The 21,408-nt window shown below is 53.6% G+C and overlaps 1 protein-coding gene across 1 annotated transcript in view; it reads left to right on the top strand.

The window, feature by feature from the left end:
* Nucleotides 1-21,408, top strand: part of LOC308050401 (cyclic AMP-dependent transcription factor ATF-7) — a 51,799-nt gene that overhangs the window by 28,695 nt on the left and 1,696 nt on the right. Inside the window, exons 3-11 of the mRNA XM_080360508.1 lie at nt 4,950-5,046; nt 7,688-7,806; nt 10,348-10,482; nt 11,236-11,393; nt 13,208-13,307; nt 14,640-14,753; nt 15,659-15,805; nt 18,353-18,550; nt 20,146-20,254. Of these exons, the coding sequence (XP_080216634.1) occupies nt 4,950-5,046; nt 7,688-7,806; nt 10,348-10,482; nt 11,236-11,393; nt 13,208-13,307; nt 14,640-14,753; nt 15,659-15,805; nt 18,353-18,550; nt 20,146-20,254 (1,177 nt within the window). The remainder of the gene's footprint in view (nt 1-4,949; nt 5,047-7,687; nt 7,807-10,347; nt 10,483-11,235; nt 11,394-13,207; nt 13,308-14,639; nt 14,754-15,658; nt 15,806-18,352; nt 18,551-20,145; nt 20,255-21,408) is intronic.

Raw genomic sequence — 21,408 nt, 5'->3', positions numbered from 1 at the left:
GCTTTGGAGGTGAAGGGGACACTCTCTACCACGTGAGACTTCATTCCATTTCTTTCTATAACAGAGAAAAGTTAAACACGGGGTTTATTGAAGAGTTTGCCCCGTGTGTCCTTGGCCGAACGCTCCTCTCCGTGTGCCGAGACCAGATGGTTGCTGCGCCCCCCCCATTGCAACACCTGCATTTCGGCGCGGGGCATGTGCACGAGAAACCCTCTGGGATGAGCGCAGCTATAGAAACGGCAATGGAATTATTGCCCTCCTGGCGGCGAAACGCTTTGCCCTTGTGCCCGAGGAGGACGCGACGGGCTCCGGAACCCGCTTGCAAATTGCAGGGAGGTTTGTGGAGCAACCCCAATATCTCCGTGTTCATTCGGTAGGAGCAAAACACCGGGGGGGGGGGAAAAAAGGGCAAATTGTGGTGGTTTGCACAAGGTTCACCCCAACGGAAGCGCTTGTTAAAGGGCTTTGGGGCGGTTTGGTTGTGGCTGTTGGTACCAGCACCGAGCGCCGCCTTCAAATACGTTCTGATGGTGATTATTCTTCTTATTTTGTTTTTAAAGAGGGAAAGAAGCGTGAGTTAATCACAGGGCAGGATGTGCGCAGGTTTGGGTGTGCACGGGTTTGGGTGCACGCACAGGTTTGGGTGCGCGCGCGGATTTGGGTGCGCGCGCGGATTTGGGGGTGCGCGCGCGGATTTGGGCGCGCACGCAGGTTTGGGCACGCACGCAGGTTTGGGCGCGCGTGCAGGTTTGGGCGCGCGTGCAGGTTTGGATGCGCGTGGGTTTGGGTGCGCGCACAGGTTGGGTGCACCCGCAGGTTGGGTGCGCGCGCAGGTTTGGGTGCGTGCGCGGGTTTGGGTGCGTGCGCGGGTTTGGGTGCGCGCACAGGTTGGGTGCACAGGTTTGGGTGCGCGCACGGGTTCATATGTGCGCAGGTTCATATGTGCGCAGGTTTGTATGTGCACGTGTTTGGGTGTGCACGCAAGTTTGTATGTGCACAGGTTTGGGTGCGCGCAGGTTTGTATGTACGCAGGTTTGTATGTATGTACGCAGGTTTGTATGTATGTACGCAGGTTTGTATGTATGTACGCAGGTTTGTATGTACGCAGGTTTGTATGTACACAGGTTTGTAAAGCAAGAGGCACAACCACGTGGGCCCCGCAGTCCCCCCAGCCAAAACCAACACTTCAGCGTTTCTCTTCCCTGCGGTTTTGGGGGCTGCCCTGCACAAAACGCACCCAAACCCGCTCCCCTCCACAGCCACTTCACCACCTTTTGTGTTTCCACAGCACCGAGCGAGCACAAACGAGCTTTTCGTGCCTCCCCCGACTCGCGAAGGCACCGGGGGTCTCATTCCCCCGCGCTTTGCCGCGGGCGCCGTGCTGAGCCGCCCTTCCCGTCCTTTACCTCCCGCTCAGGTTCCTTTGTGTTCTTCCCTCCCCTGTGCAAACGGGGCTGAAATGACCTTGGCTCGGGCGTCCTGGCTATAAAACCCGCGCTGCGCTCGCAGCTGCTCCCCCTCCCGCAAAACCCTTTGTGCTCGAAGCGCCGCAGCTCTTTAAACACCTATACGTGCAACGCACGATCTGCTTAACATCTTGCACTTGGGCCGATCGCTCTTAAACCCTCGCTCTTCTCATTTATCCTCGCAGAGGCGCCGGCTCTTCCCTCCTCGAGCAATAAGACGCTACCACCAAAACCAGCTTTCCAGGAGCGCTCGGTAAGCCGGAGCCACCTCCAAAATCCATCACCGCGAGCTCTTCCCGGGCTCCGAGCTCTTTGGAAACCTGGGGGACCCACGGGAGGAACCGGCTCCAAAATCTTTGTGTGTCGTCTCCCGTAAGTGTGAAAAATGAGCCGGTTTGGCCGCGCTCGCGGCGCATTCTTTCAAACCAACAAGTCTTTTGCGGCGTTATCTCGCGACGCCTCCTCGCCGATGGAAAGGGGCCCATCTGGGGATTCACGTGGTGCTGGGTAGATAATTGTAATGGTCCCCCCGGCCTTTAAAATCTATGAATCACTCCAGTATCGGGGCACTTTACGCGCATTAGCGAATTAATCCTTACAGCCTCCCCGCCAGGGAGGGAATTATCGTTGTCATTGCTCAGATGGGTGAGACGGAGCCCAGATCTGCGCCAGAACCCAGAGGGGGTTGCCAGGGGGTCACATCATTCAGCGCCGTCACCTTGGGGCCCCCGGGGGCACCCGTGACCCTGCGTTCGTTACCGCGGCCGTCGAGCCGGGCGAACGGGGGCCGCGGATGGATGGATGGGCAGCATCCCCCCTTTGCAAGCCAAACCTCACTCGGGGTTTTAAATCCGGTGACTTTAAGCTTGGCTTAGCCACACCGGCCCACACGTAGCGCGGCGCCGTCACCTCCGGCGCTGCGGTCGCGATACACGTGCCGTTGCATTTGTTCCCCCACCCCGTATCCAGGTGTTTGAACCGCGTTTCTGCGCCGGAGGGACCATTAGAGCGGCGCTTTGGCTTCCCCGCATTAACGACGGCGTGTTAATTATTATTAATTCAGCCGTGTGACGAGCCTGACGGGGGCAGGTTTGACTCCTCACCCTTTTCATCTGTACCGGGGCTCACCAAGGTAAAACCCCCCTATTTTACAAGCCCCACACTTGTAGCTCTATTAAAACCCTCGTGCACTCAGAAAATCACTGTCAAGGTTCAAAAGGTGTTGGAAGCCACAACGATCCCGGTCACCCGCAATATCCAGCCCTCCTATTCACACCCAACACACTTGTAGGTTTGACATAAGCCAGAAAAACCCCTTATTATTGTTAAATCTCGCCTAAAGATGAGCCTCCTGCATTTGTTCTAATGGAGCTGGTGTGTTGGTCCAGCTGGAAGTCTTGTGTCCTATTAAATACTTCTTAAACGAGCCCATTTATTCATGGAGCTGTCACAGCCCGGTGAGTAAAGAACGCAGCTCTACCCGAGCTCGCGCTTAAATCCAAAAAGCATTGATGCTTTCAAGCTAAATAAACCCAGATCAAACCAAACCAACCCCAAACGCCATCGGTTGGCACCGGAGGATGGCGAAAAACCCCCAAATCGGGGTTGATTTTCCGCAGCGCGAAGCTTCCGAACCCTAAAGAGCTTCCCGTCTCCACCTTTTTCATCCCAACGCCCGCAAAATAGCGGCTGAAATAACACCGCTGCGTGGCAGCCGCTGATGGAGGGAGATTAAATATTAAAGCCAGCGCTGCGGCTTTAACTCATTCCATCCCCCCCCCAGCCCACTTTTCCACCCCCCCCCTGTTTGCTGCTGTGTGTAAAATGACATGATTTAGGGCGCCGGTGCCAGACTCGGCCGCCGGCTCCGGGCGCTTGCAAATGCGTGCGGAAAGATATATGGTGTCTGCGAGCGCTTGTGTGCGCGGCGCTGAGCTCCCGAGCCGCCAGCCGCATAAACATCTTCAATAGAGCCGTAACTGCACCCCGAGAAGGAAAAGCGCCCTAGAAAACGCAAAAAACGCCCCAAAACACCATAAAAAACCGCGCGATGGAGCAAAATGAGAGATCCTAATAAATCCAGATGTAGCGAGGCTGGGTTTGCAGGGGGGAAACCTGCGTTCTCTCCCTTGTCTTCTTGCCTAAAAACCTCCCTAAAAATTCCTTCGCCCGCTACAAAAACGACGCAGAGAATTGGGCATATTCTGCCTTTTGCTGCTTTTCGCTCCTTTTCCCTTCGTCACCCCCAACCTGTGCGTTGTGCGCGATATTCACCCCAAACCCGCTCATCGCAACCCGATTCCTTTCCCTCCGCTCGCCCCAACCCACCTATTTAACAGCCAAAAACCATTAAAACCCAGGGTGGTTTTGGGCCGGGAAGGTGCCGAAGCGTCTCCCCCACTCCCCTTTACAGCACAATACGAAACGACGCCTTTTCCTTTTGTCCCTTTGTTCGGCGGCGCCGAGATTTGTGTCGCTATTTCCGAAAACGAGCGGAACCAAGTCGGGGTGTATTTAGCAAAACCATTGAGAAATATTATTGAAGCTTTATTTACGGCAAAGCCGGAGTGCAGGCAAAAACCTCCTTGTTTTTCTCCGTTCAACACCGTGATATGTTTAATCTCGTTGAATTTGAGCCGCGGTTCTAAGTCGCCGTCGGTGTGTTTGAAGGGACACTTTGCATAATGCGGTTGTAACTGTGGCACAGATGGATGCGACGGCCCCAATTATGTCCCCGGCAAAGAAATCAAGGCAAACCCCACAATTAAATCATAAATAAGCATCGGGAAGTGAGTGAAAACAGGGGGGGTCACGCTCCAGTTTGTTCCCCAGAACAGGTGGCTTTGGGTTGATTCATTTGGTGGGTGGTTTAAGGAGAGGATTGAAGAAAACCAAAGGGAAAAGGGGAACGGCGCGCTGGAAACGCCGCGTCAAACGCTGCGGTACAAAGAGCCTGCGGTAGGAAAACGCTGCGGCGCGGCCGCTTTGTCGCAGTCTATTAGGAGCGGCCGATCCATCGCGGGGTCGTTAGGATGCTGCTCGTTAACCCCATCCCTCCCTCAATCCTCTCCGCCTCCCAAGGGCGATTCGCCCCCTTTGTCCCTAAAACCCCGAGTGCTTCTTATCCCCGAATTCTCCCGCAGGTGGCATTTCCGACGGCGAATCAACCGCTCCATGAAACCGTCCGAAAACACCCTTTGTGACCCCCGATAGCGCCGAATTCATCACCCCCCATGACCCGGCAATAAAGCGGCGCATCTCGCCGCGTCTCCTCGTGGCCCCGGCGCTTTAAAACCCGTCTTATTAACAACATTTCTTCCCCAGAAACCCCACGCAACGGCTGCTTTTGAAAGCAATCCATCCCCGCTCTGGTTTTGCTCAACGCTCGGCAGCAATTTGCGCTCCAGGACGGACCCGTAAAACACCCCCCGCCCCCCCAAAAAACGCCATTTATCCCCCATTTTGGCAATTGTTTCGTTTCAGAGGTTTACAAACGAGGACCACCTGGCGGTTCATAAACACAAGCATGAGATGACATTGAAATTCGGCCCGGCTCGAACCGACTCCGTCATCATCGCAGGTATGTGCCCATTAATACACCGGCACCGCCAGATTAATCCCAGCGACCAGATGCACTGCAACACGTCCCTACCGCCCATAAAACCCCTTGTGATCTGCATTTAATCAGGGGGAGAGCAAAGCCAGAGGCTTCCAAGGCTCTTTTTTTCCCCTTTTTTATGGTAGTATCAAGTTTTGTGGGGATTTTTGCATTTTTTTTTTTAATTCTATTCCTTTTTAGCGCTCGCCCTTTTTATTAAGGCTGGGAGATTTATAGCCGGGAGGCCTCTCGCGTCGCCGCTTGTGCTTTGAGGACGATGAACCGAGTTGGATAAACCCGGGTTCTTCTCCTTAGCCCAGGTGTTAATTTTCTTGAGCTTTTAGGCCGGCAGTTAATAAATTAAAACGCTGCAGAGTGTGATTGCAGATTGGCCGCTCAACGCAGCCTCGATCACATCGAGCAAATCCAATCTAAACATCTCGATATTGTGTGGCAGCGCATCCTTGCCGCTCGCAGATATTCTCCTGCCTCCTCGGGCCCTTGTATTTCACATCCCTTAAAGGAGTTTGAGAGCTTTGTCCTTCCCTCGCCCCCTTTCTAAAGAAGGCGCAGAGCAGGAGGCTCGGCTTAGCTTGCTAAAGCTGAGTTTAAATCAGGGGGAGCAGCACTGGGTCCCAGCATTAAAAATCCTCCTGTTTGTGGTCCCAGACACGCGTATTCTGCGGCTAGGCTCAGACAGGCTGGGTTTAGCTCAAGGAGCAGCGGTGGGTCAGGTTTAGCGCAAGGAGCAGCGGCGGGTCGGGTTTAGCACAAGGAACGACATCAGGTCGGGTTTAGTGCAAGGAACAGCATCGGGTCGGGTTTAGCGCAAGGAGCGGCGACGGGTCGGGTTTAGCGCAAAGAGCAGCGGCAGGTCAGGTTTAGCACAAGGAGCAGCAGTAGGTCAGGTTTAGCGCAAGGCGCGGCGGCGGGTGGGGTTTAGCGCAAGGAACGGCATCAGATCGGGTTTAGCGCAAGGAGCGGCGGCGGGTGGGGTTTAGCGCAAGGAGCGGCGGCGGGTCGAGTTTAGCGCAAGGAACGGCATCAGGTCGGGTTTAGCGCAAGGAGCGGCGGCGGGTCGGGTTTAGCGCAAGGAGCAGTGGCGGGTTGGGTTTAGCGCAAGGAGCAGCATCGGGTCGGGTTTAGCACAAGGAGCAGCGGCGGGTCGGGTTTAGCACAAGGAGCAGCGGCGGGTCGGGTTTAGCGCAATGAGCAGCGGCAGGTCGGGTTTAGCGCAAGGAGCAGCAGTAGGTCAGGTTTAGCGCAAGGAGCAGCAGTAGGTCAGGTTTACCCCTCCCCAGCTCCTCTGGGCTAACTGGTGGGTTTATCTGGGGTTAAACACTAGATAAACCCCAAACTTATTTCTCATGGTCAGCGCAAGACCAGCCTAGCTAAGCCAGGCTTTCCCAGGCCGAGCTCTGGAGCTGCCAGGCTTTTGTGTGGACTCCCTGCCCTACATTCCTCATGTATTTCTTTGTTAAGCCACCATTTTGCGTCTGGGTTTTTCTTGTTCTCTTGCTTTGTGCCGAGCGTTAACGAGCAGGAGGATCCTTCGTTAAACCAACGAGAGTCGTAAAGAATTGTTCTCCCTCCCAGAGAGACTCATTGAAACAGGAATATGTATTTCGGGGGCGAAATTCCTGGGGGGAGGAATTAGGACTCGGGGAGCGATGAGATGAGGGAGGTCCCGCGTTTTGGGGAAAACTTGTGCTGGAGATTTAGGCCCTGAGTTGGTCCTAAACGGGGAACGGTCCAAAAAGATCCCAAGAGCCACTAAAGCACCGGAAAAAACACCCTTAGGCTGAGATCTTGAGTTGCTAAAGCTCCCTGGTTTAACAAAGAGAGATTTTTAGGGAACCGAAGGGCGCTCAGAAGAGGCTTTGGCTTTATTAACAAAACCCAGAGGCAGGGTTTGAAGTTAGGCTGGAAGTAAAGCTTAAGTCCTGCCACGGCGAGGCCAGAGTCGCCGCCGGTGTGACATCTAATGGGCTATTTCATAGAATGACACAAGAATTGGGGTTGGAAGGGACACGCAGAGGGTTTTGTGTAGGTCGAGCTCATCTGCACCACTAGTTTGTGCAGCAGCTCAGGCTCAGACTATCCCCGGGATCTTTGTGCTTAAAACACGTCTGTCCTGGGATGCGCTTTAATGTTCGGAGCCGGCACCGGGGGGGCCCAAATCTCTTCACATCGGCACCACTCTATATTTTCAGATGCGTTTCAGTGCCATCAAACCTCCCGATTCTTTCCTTGCGGCCGCAATTCAGCTGAATCAACACAGACGCTGGGGCGGGGGATTCTGCAGAAATCACTGCACGGCACTCGCCGCAACCCTTATTTCATTAAACCACCAAATAGTTCCGCTTGGGAGGGACCTTTAAAGGTCATCTAGTCCACCTTCTACCTTCATTTCTTTAAACACAGAAATAAAATCCCAAATCTATTCTTTTCCCCTTTAGGAATTGTCACTTGCTTTGCAAACATGCCACCTTAGTGAAGAACCATCTCCCCCCATCAAAAGCAAAGAACACTTGTTATAGACCCCCCCCGGAGAGGATTGGGGCGCTCAATGTGAATTTTGCAGCCTCTTTTTTGACCCGTTCTTCTGTTTTCTGCCCCAAAGATCAGACGCCGACCCCGACGCGGTTCCTGAAGAACTGCGAGGAGGTGGGACTGTTCAACGAGCTGGCCGGCTCCTTCGAGCACGACTTCAAGAGGGCGAATGAGGATGACGACAAAAAGGCAAGAACCGGGGGGCACGGGGCTGGAAAATGATCCAGGAGCGTTTTTGGGGGGGATGGAATTGGGGCTAGTGCCACTCACATGGTGTAGGATAACACAGTGTGGTCTGGGATTTCATACTCTGCCTCCCACGGGGGTTTAGTTGATGAATTCGGGTGATTTTGGCTGCGTGTTCTGCAACCCAAAGCCTGGCCAGAGCAGGGTTTAATGCTTTATCGTTCCTTTGGCTTTAAATAAGAGCAAAGAACGGCGGTACCCAAAACACCTTAGGAGGGAGATGCAGGATGCTGTTCAACACAAAAATTCCCCCAGGGATCTAAATCCTCAATTATGATGATCCTGAGCTGCGATGTGCAGGGACAGGACCCAGCTCAGCCGCCCGCCTTTCAAATCGGAGCCGTATCGGGTACATTCGCCTAGAGAAAGGGCTTTTTCTAACAAAGAGCCTCCTCGTACGCAAACGGCATCGATTCCGCTGCCCCCGCCAGCCCCGGGTCTGAAGGACAACGGGATCTCGTCAGATAGGAGCTAATTAAGGCCGTTTCCACCCCGTTTCCACCCCTCCCCAGGAGCAGCAGATGCGTGTTGGGCTCTTAGGCTGGCACATACATTTACTAAATTGATGTATGGCCGTCCATACGCTCGCAGTCAGCGGCGCTGCTCGGAAATAAACTGCGGGAGCGCGGCTGCGTAAATCTTCACCGAGATGGGGGACGGAGGAATTCAGAATTGAAGCCGAACCCTGACTCTCCAGCCGCTCTCCTCCTAACGGGGCTCTTGAAAGCAGGAATTGAGCTCTCATTGCTATGCCGAGGGGGCGGTTTATGCTCTTGCCTTTTGTTCTCTGCAGCCCAGACCCCCGAGCGCTGCGTAAAGGTAGTTTTGCCTTTGTGGTTTCGCATCCAAACGCTTGAGCAACCCATTCATTTGAAACCTAAGACCACCCACCTCCCGCCCCGGGGCTGCTGCTCCGTCCCGCTCACATATTTCCCTCTTTTTGTTATTATTTTTTGCTTTAGGAATACTGCAGCCTCAATCTTTCTGCGGGCGTTAGGAGCGTTTATCCCTCCCCAAATCAAATCTGTGTTTTGTCTGTGGCCAGAGCCGCGTTTCTGGCCGTTCGGCCGCGCCGAACCCGCTCGCCGCCGCTCTGGTGCGTTTTGTCCTTCGGCTCCAAGGGTGGTCTCGACACCAGCGCGTTAATTAAAACCAGAGGCGCAGCGGGAGCTTCCCTGGAGGCGCTTTAAGTGCTTCGAGACTTCCCTGCATGTTAATCCCTTCTCCTTTTGTGATTCTCGCCGCGATTCTCTGCTGCAGAGGGCAGGTAAACGGTTACCGCACCCACCGCCAGCAGAGCCCCCGCGTAAATCACCGCGGAGCAGCCGCAGCCCCATCCCGAGCGGCCGCGGGCGCCCGGATTCACCCCCTTGCCGCAATTTTCCCCTCCCTCCGGAGAATTAAACTGCAGCGAAGCGGAGGAGGTTGAGCTTGGATGCTCAAGGATTGATTGTGGAGGGCGCAGGACGGACAAACAGCCGGCAGGACTAATTGAGGGAGAGGTTGGGTGGATCCCGGCCCAATGCAGCATCCGCAGTTGGGGTCACACATGCCGGCGTCTCCCACATCTTCTCTTCCTCCTTGGGGAGAGGTGGCTGCTCAGTTTAGTCCCCGCTCAGTTTAGTCCCCGCTCCGTTTATTCCCCGCTCCGTTTATTCCCCGCTCCGTTTGGTCCCCGCTCCGTTTAGTCCCCACTCAGTTTAGTCCCCACTCAATTTAGTCCCCGCTGTTTAGTCCCCGCTCAGTTTAGTCCCCACTCAATTTAGTCCCCGCTCAGTTTAGTCCCCACTGAATTTAGTTCCCGCTCAGTTTAGTCCCCGCTGTTTAGTCCCCGCTGTTTAGTCCCCGCTCAGCTTAGTCCCCGCTCAGCTTAGTCCTCGCTCAGCTTAGTCCCCGCTCCGTTTAGTCCCCTTGTCCCCCCGCCCCCAGTAACTGGGTAACTGGTTGCAATGGGGCGCGTGCGCTGCGGGAAGCGGGGCCGGTGGCTCGTCGCCAGGTTCAGGCATATGGTCGGGTTTTATTTTAATGGGGCGCTCATAGATATTTAATAACTTGCATGGCTCTTTGTTTGCTTTTGATAATCGGGCAATAAAATAATTCAGGCTGATTTATACAATGCTTTACGGCTCTTCTGTGAATGAAAGCGCCTTCTGTAACTCGCAGGCGTTTGGCTTTGTTACCTGTTCTGCTTTTATGAAGCAAAAAAGGGGGGAAAAAGCCACCCAACCCATGGAAAGAATTGTGTGTGTGTTACTGAGAAACCACAAAATGGTGCCATCTGGGGCAGGGAGCGTCGTTGCTCTCCGAACGGAGACGGAGGCCTCGCTCTCCGCCTCGGGCGCCCAGATGCCGCTTCGGTCCGAATAAATCATAACGGTTTGGCAAGAACTGGGAGCTGTGGCTCTTCCACCGGGAGCCGCCGCGTGTTTCGCGGCCAACTCGAGCTCATTGTCCCCGTTCCAAACCCTGTTGGTGTCCCCGCAGAGCGCCGGAGCCCTGGACATGTCTCTACCATCCACCCCGGACGTCAAGATCAAGGAGGAGGAGCCGGTGGAGGTGGATTCGTCCCCGCCGGACAGCCCGGCCTCCCGCCCGCCGTCCCCGCACAACAGGGACAAGGTGGGTGTCCCCAGGGGTCCCTGCCGTCCCCCAGCCCGCTCTGGGGAGAGAGGGGCCGCAGAGATGATGGGGACGGGCTTTTGAACAGCGCCCGTTGCGGTAGGAAGGGGTGATGGGTTTGAACGAAAAGAGGGGAGATTCGGGTTAAATAAAATGAGGTTTTGGCCGCTGAGGGGGTGGTGAGACCCCATGTTACCCGGAGAGGTGGTGGAGACACCCCAGGCCAGGCTGGACGGGGCTCTGAGCAACCCGAGCTGGTGACGATGTCCCTGCTCATGGGACGGGTGACATTTGAAGGTCCCATCAACCCAAACCATTCTGTGATTCGTAGTGGGGTGTCAAGGCCTCATTTGGGCTTGTGAGGTTCATCTGATTTTAGAAGGGACTAGAAAAGCTGCTTCTCTAAAAGCCACGTTGCATTCAACCCTCCCGGTGGGTTTGGAGACCTTGCTGCTCCCCCTGGGAACGCGTTTGTGCTGCGACCAAAGTGCCAAACGCATCACGGATCTTCTCCAAGATGTCCCTGTGCCCTGAGTCTGAATAACTCCCCACCCTAGAGACGCCCGTGGGGCTGGAGAGGGGGATTATCCCCCAAATTTGAATCCCCAAATCTGAATTTCAGGTTGACTTTGTCTCCCCTTGCGCCTCAGTTCTTGCCTTCGTTTTCACTGCATTTCTTTTAACACCCTCAAAGGAAGAGCCGGCCGGGCGATTGTGACGCTAACGAGTAACAGCACGTCTCCTTTTGTCTAGGAGATCGTCCCCAAGCCCGTCATCATTTCCACGCCGACTCCGACCATCGTCCGGCCGGGCTCGCTGCCGCTGCACTTAGGGTACGACCCCCTGCACCCCACGCTGCCCTCCCCAACCTCCGTCATCACCCAGGCCCCCCCCGCCAACAGACAGCTGGGGTAAGTGCGCATCCTCAGGCCACTAATTAGCTACCTAAATAAGCTCCTTGATTATCACAACGACCGAGGTGCCGCAGTTCCCGCTGCGGCTGCTTGGCCATAAGAGCCTCGTTGCGGCGCTGCCTCCAGAAGCCGAATGGGGGTGGAAGTGCAGCAAGCGGGAACTAATTGTCGTAGCGGAACGAAACGAGGCGAAACTCACCGCCGGGAGAAATTAAACCCAGTCCCCAAACACGTTGACACGCCACTCGTTGTGTGCACCGCGAGCGCGGCTCCCAAGTCGCTTTGGCCGTAGGAAACCGTCTGGATCTTTTAACGGCTTTGGGATTTTCTCCAACAAGCTGTTGCCTCTGAAGCGCAACCTCCCGCATCCTCCCTGCTCAGCTCCCGCCTCGGGACCTGTTCTGTTTCCGCACATCTAATGCCTCTGCTCCTTTCCCTGTGCACCGACGCGCGGCGGCGGCTCCGGAGCTCTCGCTGCGGCGCATCGTGCAGCCCCAGCCCTGCAAATCAAAGCGAGGAGCCTGGAGGATGCAGGAAACGCATTACACGCAGCCCTCGGGAGACGCATATTTAGCTGCGCTTCTCTTCTTTTGAGTGTCAGGATGCTGCTTTTGTGCTGTGCTCTTGGCCTCTCTCTAATTACCCTTCTTTGAGGCTGGCTCCTTACATTAACCGGGCCATTTATATTATTTTGGCTGTCAGTTCGTATTTTCGCGGGTGTTTTTTGCCCTGACCCCTCTGGCACCATCAATCCAGACTTCCCGACGGAAAGTTTTAAATCCTGTCTGGAGGCATTAAGGGGTTAAGTGATTGTCCTGGGGTTTGGAAAGGGCATTGTGCTCCTTTTCTAACCCGGAGCAGGTTGGAACCGAGTCCCCCCAAGCTCAAAGGCACAAAAAATCAGAGCTGGACTAAGCTGGGCTTTAGTAGGATTTTATCTGCCCGTGGGGGTAGATCCCGCCTAGAACGGGCTTTACAGAGAGCTCAGGCTGCGGATTTAACGAGGGTCCCTTCGTTATGGCCGCGCTGGGGTTGTCAGCGTGACAGAGATGGAGGGGGAGGCTGTGACCTCCCTGCAACTCGCCCTCGTTAGGCTGAGCTTTTCAAAGCCTCCTCGGAGGATTCGGGCCGCCCCATAGAAATGAATCGAGAAGCCGCCACGTTGGCGTTCCCCAGGCAGCCTTAAAAATTCCAGCCTGAGTTATTGGCGCGTTGAACTCCCCCCTCTGACCCGCGGCCGCTCTTTGTCCCCAGCCTGTGTCACCCCGTGCCAGCGCCAGGATCCCGCTTTGTCCGTCCCCTTCCCTGCGCTCGGCAGCAGCAAATTATTGGAAGCAGCGGCAATGTCTTTTCCTCCCTCCCCATAGTCAGGCTCGCAGCGGCTCTTCTCTGCCTCCACTCGGCTCCCGGCTGCGCTGTCACCGACTCAGGACGAGCAAACACCGTTTCCCTTCCCTCCCCAACACCCGGAGCGGATCATCTCCGGCTTTTCTCCGCTCTCCTAGAAAAGCTGAGTCTAGAAAGTCAACAGCCGGAGGGCGGTGGGGTTGGTGACGCCCTGTAACGTAGACGGGGTGCACATGTGTATCGGAAACGCCGCTTCTCGCCACAAAGTGACCTGCGGTGGTTTGAATTCACCGCGGTGCCATCGCCTCTTCCCCAACCTGCGGCCAGCGAGGCCCTTCCCGTCCCCCCGGGAAAATGAGCCCAAATCCTCCAACCCGAATCGATTCGCACACGTACCCCTGAGCTACGGGGCCACCAGGACAACATGAAATCATCTATGGAAGCGCTAATTGTTGTTCCTGCAGGTCTCCCACAGGTTCCCTCCCGCTTGTGGTGCAGCTCGCGAACGGACAGACCATGCCCGTCCTCCCAGGCCCTCCCGTGCAGATGCCTTCTGTTATATCGGTAAGAAAAGCTTCCACCGCGGCTCAGCGGCGGAGGGGACGGGGTTTACCCCCTGCCAAATACACACAGACGCTTCCAGTTTGCAAAAATGAACATATATCTCCCCTCCGCGCAAAATAAGGAGGAGGAGGCGGGCGGGCCAGCTCTGGCAAGGCGGTAATAACGTCTGGATCACACTAGAGGGCAATAAGTGTGGAAAAGCACAACGCTTTGCCTGGACAGATGGCTCATGCCCTTGGTCCAAGGCTGGAGCTGCAGGATCCCTGATTAGCCGCTTCCATTTGGAACAGCGTGCGCCTGCATTGAAACCAGTCGAGCTTGCAGAGAACGTGTTGGAAAAGCCGAGCCTAACGTCGCCAGCTTGCTAAAGACCCGCTCGGTGTCGGGCTGGCAGGCTGTGCTTTGCGCACACGGGGTGACTCGTGGGTTCTGCAGAGCTCGGGGCAGGTTTCCGCGCTGGGTGGGTGGTTTGTGTGTCTCCGCGGCGCCCGTGTGGGTCCTGCTGAGCGCGGCGTGGGGGTTGAGATGTTAATGGCCAAAAACCTTCAGCCTTGGGGAAAGGGAAAGGGGAAAAAGGAAGGGAAGGGAAGGGAAAGGGAAAGGGAAAGATAAAGGGGAAAAAGGAAGGGGAAGGGAAGGTAAGGGAAAGAGAAAGGGAAAGGGGAGGAAAGGGAAAGATAAAGGGGAAAGGGGAAGAGGGAAGGGAAGGGAAAGGGAAAGAGAAAGGGGAAAGGGGAAAAAGGAAGGGGAAGGGAAAGAGGAAGGGAAAGGGGAGGAAAGGGAAAGATAAAGGGGAAAAAGGAAGAGGAAGGGAAGGGGAGGAAAGGGAAAGATAAAGGGGAAAGGAGAAAAAGGAAGGGAAGGGGAAGGGAAGGGAAGGGAAGGGAAGGGAAGGGAAGGGAAAGGGGAGGAAAGGGAAAGGGAAAGATAAAGGGGAAAGGGGAGGAAAGGGAAAGATAAAGGGGAAAAAAGAAGGGGAGGAAAGGGAAAGATAAAGGGGAAAGGGGAAAAAGGAAGGGGAAGGGAAGGGGAGGAAAGGGAGAGGGAAAGATAAAGAGGGGGAAAGGGGAAAAAGAAAGGGAAAGGAGGAAAGGAAGGAGGCTGGGAGCTGCTGTCCCATTCCCACGCACGACTCCGATGCGGCCACCAAAGAAGCGGCTGGTGGCCTTTGGTGACAGGCGGCGTAATGGATGGCGGTAGTTAAAACGCTGAGCGTTTGTCAGGATTTATAAATGTGCTCGGCGGGGGGAATTATTACGGAGCCGCTCGCGCGGCGCGGCTGCCAAAGCACCTTTGGCTCCAATACACCCGCGTGTCGCTCCCTCCCCGCAGCTGGCGCGGCCCATGCCCATGGTGCCCAACATTCCCGGCATCCCCGGACCACCCATCAACACCAGCGGCTCCATTTCACCGTCGGGACTCCCGGTTCACTCCGAAGCCAAAATGGTGAGTGTCCCCGTGCACATGTCACCTCCACGGTGGTGTCCCTGAGGCTTCACCAGCTCCTCCAGAAGAGATCTTCTGGGTTTCGCCATCGCGAGGAGCCGCCGCGGCTCCAAAACGCCCCGCACCGAGAGCAGGTGTCGCAGATGCCACCAGGAGCATCAGCCTAATGTGCGCTGCGGCTCTGGCAGGCTCAGGCGCGGCTTATTGTCCACACAAAACCTCGGGCCCAGCTTAACCGCGGCCGCTTCGTAAAGCCGCAGCTTCTGCTTCCAAGAGAACAGATGGGCTGGAGGTGGGCACGGGGAAGGCAGCGCCAAGAGCGGAGATGTTGTGCTGTAATCTGAGGATCCTGGGAACGGTTTGTCACGCAAAGCTCTTGAATTTAAAGTTTAGGGAAGAATTTTCCTTTCGTGGCTCGAATGAAGTGAACGCGGAGCGGGGAAAGCAAAATTAAGTTTGAGAACAGAGTGGCCAACCAAACCCCTTTTATTTGGCTGAGATGGGGTTGAGGGGTTTGCAAACCCACCTCTTACATAGAACTGGAGAATAATTTTGGTTGGAAAAACCCCTCAAGCTCATTAATCCACCCACAAACCCAACCCTGGCACTAAAATGTCCTCAAGAATGTCATCTGTTCACCCCTCCAGAGACGGTGACTCCAGCACTGCCCTGAGCAGCCTGTTCAACACCCTTTGGGGCAGAAATCACCCCAAATTTCCACCCTCAGCCTCCCCGGGTGCAACTTGAGGCCGTTTCCTCTCGTCCTGTCCCTTGTTCCTTGGATCCAAAACAGCCGCAGTCCCCAAAGAGCCCGTTCCCCAGCACCTTGGATGGTGCAGAAACCGATTTAAGCCTTAACAGCACGGAGAACAGACCCATTAATGTCTTCTTCTGTCCTTTGGCAGAGGCTGAAGGCCAGTTTGACGGCGTCTTCCTCGCTCAACGGCAGCAACCTGGTGGTGGGTTCAGCCAGCACGCTGGTGCCGGCGCGGCCGGAGCAGAGCCAGATCCTCGTCCAGCACCCGGACGCCCCTTCCCCGGCTCAACCCCAGGTTTGCTGCTCCTTCAACCACCGCTTTGGAGATGTTGCATGGGCAGGAACGGCCCCAGGTTCCAGTATAAGTTGGAGAATGACCTATTAGAGAGCAGCTTAGGGGAAAGGGACCTGGGGGTCATGGGGACAGCAGGGTGAGCATGAGCCAGCACTGGCCCTTGTGGCCAGGAAGCCAATGGGACCTGGGGTGGGTTAGAAGGGGGTGGTCAGGAGGTCAGAGAGGTTCTCCTGCCCCTCTACTCTGCCCGTGAAAACAGGGTTTAGTTCAGATACTATCAGGATATACTCGGGGAACATATATATATGTATATAATATATACAGCCATAGCACCCTGAGAGTGCCCGATCTCATCTGATCTGGGAAGCTAAGCAGGGTCGGGCCCGGTCAGGACTTGGATGGGAGACCAGGTGGGAATCCTGGGTGCTGTGGGCTGAGCCAGCACTGGGCCCTTGTGGCCAGGAAGCCAATGGGACCTGGGGTGGGTTAGAAGGGGGGGTCAGTAGGTCAGAGAGGTTCTCCTGCCCCTCTGCTCTGCCCTGGGGAGACCACACCTGGAATCTTGTGTCCAGTTGTGGCCCCTCAGTTCCAGCAGGACAGGGAACTGCTGGAGAGAGTCCAGCGCAGCCACCAGTGACAGGACAAGGGGCAATGGGTGCAAACTGGTACACAGGAGGTTCCGCTTAAATCTGAGCAGAAACTTGTTGGTGGTGAGGGTGGCAGAGCCTGAACAGGCTGCCCAGGGAGGTTGTGGAGTCTCCTTCTCTGCAGACATTCCAACCCGCCTGGTTCCTGTGTAACCTCATCTGGGTGTTCCTGCTCCATGGGGGGATTGCACTGGGTGAGCTTTCCAGGTCCCTTCACCCCCTGACACTCTGGGATTCTATGATTCTGGCCTTTGGGGAAAAAAGAGGCAAATCTCACAGCTTCCCGCTTTGCAGAATGGGTTAAAAACCTTAGTTTTTAGCGCCGAGGCTCTCAGCCGCCAACCAGGCAGAAAACTTGCGCAATGCGTTAATTTGCTTGATGAGCTCGGGAGTTTCGAAAGGATATTTCGCTCTCCCCGCTCAATTACTGAGGTTAAACGCAATCGGCTCCTGCCAGCAAACCCAATGCCAAGCGGCCATCAGCGTGGCCACCTGCTCCGGCGCTTCAGTGGCCTCCAGAACTTTAATATCCATATGCTGCCCGACAGCGAGTGCCGAGGTGTAAATGCGGAGGGCACGGCCGCGTCTGCAGGACCCTCGATGACTTTCCCTTTGTTCTCCTGAAATAAAACCACTTCAAGTGCCGCCTTACGAGATGTTTTCATCCCATTCGCCTCATTTAGCTGAGGGCGCCCGGGGAAAATTTAACCCGTGTTAATTTTTAAAGCAAATCTCGCGCTCCAAAGCATTTGTGCTTCGTGAGTTGCTCAACCCAAATAGGGACGGTGCTTGGTTACATGTGTCAGAGCAGGATCGACGCTCCCAGCCCCTCCGTGGGGGAATCTCCTCAACCGTTACGGTGTGAAGTGCTTTTTAAATGATCTTAAGTGGAATTAAAAGGAAGGCGGTTTCCTCTGCGTCGCCCGCGGTCATTTAGTGCATTAGCTCCTCGGCGCGGAGAGCAGGAAACTTCTGCTAATGCCATTACCGGAGCGCAGGACTTTGTTTTCATTCATTCCCCTGATATTCACACATTGACGGGGTTCAGGATCTCACAGCGATTCTCACTGTAAAGTCACAGGACACTCCAGGCTGCCAAAAACACCCATGTCGAGGGTTTAGATTGCGGGGTGACAATAAAACCCTGGCAGAGGTATTGTTAACCTCCTCTCCCCCCACTTCCCCCTTTTGCCGCTCCCTCTCCCCACTTCCCACTCAGAACAGGCGATCGGGAGGGGAAGGAAGACAGAGAGAAGAGAGTTGGAAAAGATTAAAGGTGTTTTCCTAATGCTACTGATAAGAATAGAGAAAATACAACAAAATATACAACCAATCTTGGAAGTCTCAGCAACTGCAGGGCAGGCACCCCAAGTCCTGGACTGGACTCTGCAGCCGAGCGGAGCTGGATTCAGTCTCTCACTTGGCCTCAGTTCGCAGGGACAACGCGCAGGGTCCTCTCCTAATGTTGGCCATAAGGAAAAAAGGGAGGAAAAGGACGAGATCCTCGTGATCTCCCACTTTTATATGAAGTATCACATGAATGGGGTGTTATACACTCTTGGTCAGTTTCTTGGTCACCTGTTTCTCGTCGCCCCTCTCGCGAGATGTCCATCCGTGCTTATCAGTAAGTTTGCATTCCATTGATAGGTTCACCAAAACATGCATCTGTTTCTCCAGGAAAATGCAACTAATATGAACCTTTAGCTGACAGGCAAATTCACTCAAAGAGAAACTTGGTTTGCAACAAACCCAGGACAACCCACAAAAGGGGTTTTTCCCCATGCCCACCGTGCAAACCCATATCCCTTTTTCACCCCAACCGCAAGACCCGACGTCTCTTCCCAAACCCTCTCCCATACGCACAGCGCTTTGTATCTCAAACCTCTCCTTCTCTGTGCAGGTTTCCCCCGCACAACCCACCCCCAGCACCGGCGGGAGACGGAGACGCACGGTCGACGAGGACCCGGACGAGCGTCGGCAGCGGTTCCTGGAGCGCAACCGCGCGGCCGCTTCGCGCTGCCGCCAGAAGCGCAAGCTCTGGGTGTCGTCCTTGGAGAAGAAAGCCGAGGAGCTCACGACGCAGAACATCCAGCTGAGCGTGAGTGTGGAAGCGCCGCGGAGGCCGTGGGCGTTCGCTCGCAGGGGCAGGTTGGGTTGGAAAAGCCCCTCGAGATGACTGATCCAACTGTTCACCCAACACTGGCACTTAAAACATCCACAAGAACCTCATCTGTTCACCCCCCAGGGATGGCGACCCCAGCCCTGCCCTGGGCAGCCTGTTCAACGCCCTTTGGGGCAGAAATCACCCCAAATTTGCACCCTCAGCCTCCCCGGGTGCAACTTGAGGCCGTTTCCTCTTCTACAAGGTGTTCCCCACCATCACCCCAATTTCATAGAATCACAGAATCGTTTCGGTTGGAACAGCCCCTCAGGATCACCGATCCAACCACAACCCAACTCCAGCACTAACCCAAGTCCCTAAACCTCATCTAAACATCTTTTAACCCCCAAAGGGACGGTGACCCCAGCACTGCCCTGGGCAGCCTGTTCAACGCCCTTTGGGGCAGAAATCACCCCAAATTTGCACCCTCAGCCTCCCCGGCCACAACTTGAGATGTTTCCCAGTTTCTCCAGCATCACCTTAATTTCACAGAATCATAATTTTGGTTGGATCAGACCCTCAGGATCACCAGTCCAACCAGAACCCAACTCCAGCACTAACCCATGTCCCTAAACCTCGTCTAAACACCTTTTAACCCCCATAGGGATGGTGACCCCAGCACTGCCCTGGGCAGCCTGTTCAACGCCCTTTGGGGCAGAAATCACCCCAAATTTGCACCCTCAGCCCCCCCGGGTGCAACTTGAGGCCGTTTCCTCTTCTACAAGGTGTTCCCCACCATCACCCCAATTTCATAGAATCACAGAATCATTTCGGTTGGAACAGCCCCTCAGGATCATCGATCCAACCACAACCCAACTCCAGCACTAACCCAAGTCCCTAAACCTCATCTAAACACCTTTTAACCCCCATAGGGACAGTGACTCCAGCCCTGCCCTGGGCAGCCTGTTCAACGCCCTTTGGGGCAGAAATCACCCCAAATTTCCACCCTCACCCTCCCCAGCCACAACTTGAGGCCGTTTCCTCCCATCCCGTCGCTTATTTGCACAAAGGCTCTCGGCAGCAACGCTGCCAGCGCGTCCGAAATGCAGGCGCTGCTTCCATTGCCGTTCCCCCTCAGCATTGTCCGAGGGCCGACGGCTCCGCAAAGACCTTTCCCTCAGGCCATTCCAAAATTGACGGAGTTTCAGCTGTTTCTCCAAACTTTTCAATAGAAGAACAATCCGCTGCACAAAGTTTTTAGGGGAGTAGAGCCGGTTTTAAGCTCACGGAGGCTCAGGTTTAGACTCAGCTTGTCGCTCTGGTTCCTTTTCCTTTGGAGCCAAGAGTGTGTCTGACTCGAGGGGTGAACAGGAGCGCTCAGGCAAGTTTATGTCCAGGATTAAATGATGAACATAGCGAGAGGCTTTCCAGCCAGGGAAACGCCGCATTCCGTGTCTCGCACCCTCATTCCCCAACCCCAGAACCCATTTACTTCTCTTAGACCTCACAAGACAAACGAGACGACGGATTTGAGGACACGTAAATGAAGATCCTGCCTGAGCGTGATCCATGTCTTTGTGTTTCCATCTCAGAACGAAGTGACGCTATTGAGGAACGAAGTCGCTCAGCTCAAGCAGCTCCTGCTGGCGCACAAGGACTGTCCGGTCACCGCGCTACAGAAGAAGACACAGGGATATCTCGGTGAGTCGCGGCGCCGCTCGTTATTCTCCTTTAATTAGCTCTAAGCACACAAAACCCGCACAAATGTTAGAGTTCGGTTAAAGGTTGGACTCGATGATCTTGAGGGTCTCTTGCAACTGAAATGGCTCTATGATTCTATTCTAAATCTTGAAGGGAGGGACTTAGTCCTGGCAGGACCAGACAGACACCTATATTATATATTATACCTATTTTATATATTACACCTATATTCTATATATTATACCTATTTTATATATTACACCTATATTCTATATATTATACCTATTTTATATATTACACCTATATTCTATATATTATACCTATTTTATATATTACACCTATATTTTATATATTACACCTATATTATATTACACCTATATTATATATATTACACTTATATTATATACTACACCTATATTATATACTACACCTATATTATATATATTACACCTATATTTTATATATTACACCTATATTATATATATTACACCTATATTATATATTACACCTATATTTTATATATTACACCTATATTATATTACACCTATATTATATATATTACACCTATATTATATACTACACCTATATTTTATATATTACACCTATATTATATATATTACACCTATATTTTATATATTACACCTATATTATATATATATTATACCTATATATTACACCTATATTATGTATATTATACCTATATTATATATTACACCTATATTATGTATCTTATACCTATATTATATATTATACCTATATTATATATTACACCTATATTATATATATTACACCTATATTATATATTACACCTATATTATATATATTACACCTATATTATATATTACACCTATATTATATATTATACCTTTATATATTTATATATTCTATCTCATTTACCTATATTTCTATATAATACAAATATAATCTAAATGTATTATTTATATACTATTAACTTTCTACTGAGCCTCAGGGTCGGGTCTTTTGGGGCAGCAGCCGCATCCTCCCTCCTCCCCCATTGAAAGTCAACTGCTGCTTATTTCCCTATTGTTCATCTCATTGACATATATGTCACATACACATAATCTAAATGCATTATTTACATCCTATTAATTTCTGCGAGGCCCGCGGCCTCTCTAACGTGTTTCCTCTGTTCC

This window comes from Nesoenas mayeri (assembly GCF_963082525.1).
Source record: "Nesoenas mayeri genome assembly, chromosome: 28".
Taxonomy (NCBI): domain Eukaryota; kingdom Metazoa; phylum Chordata; class Aves; order Columbiformes; family Columbidae; genus Nesoenas; species Nesoenas mayeri.
The sequence above is the reverse complement of the archived record's forward strand: the minus strand, read 5'-3'. Positions and strand labels throughout refer to the sequence as shown.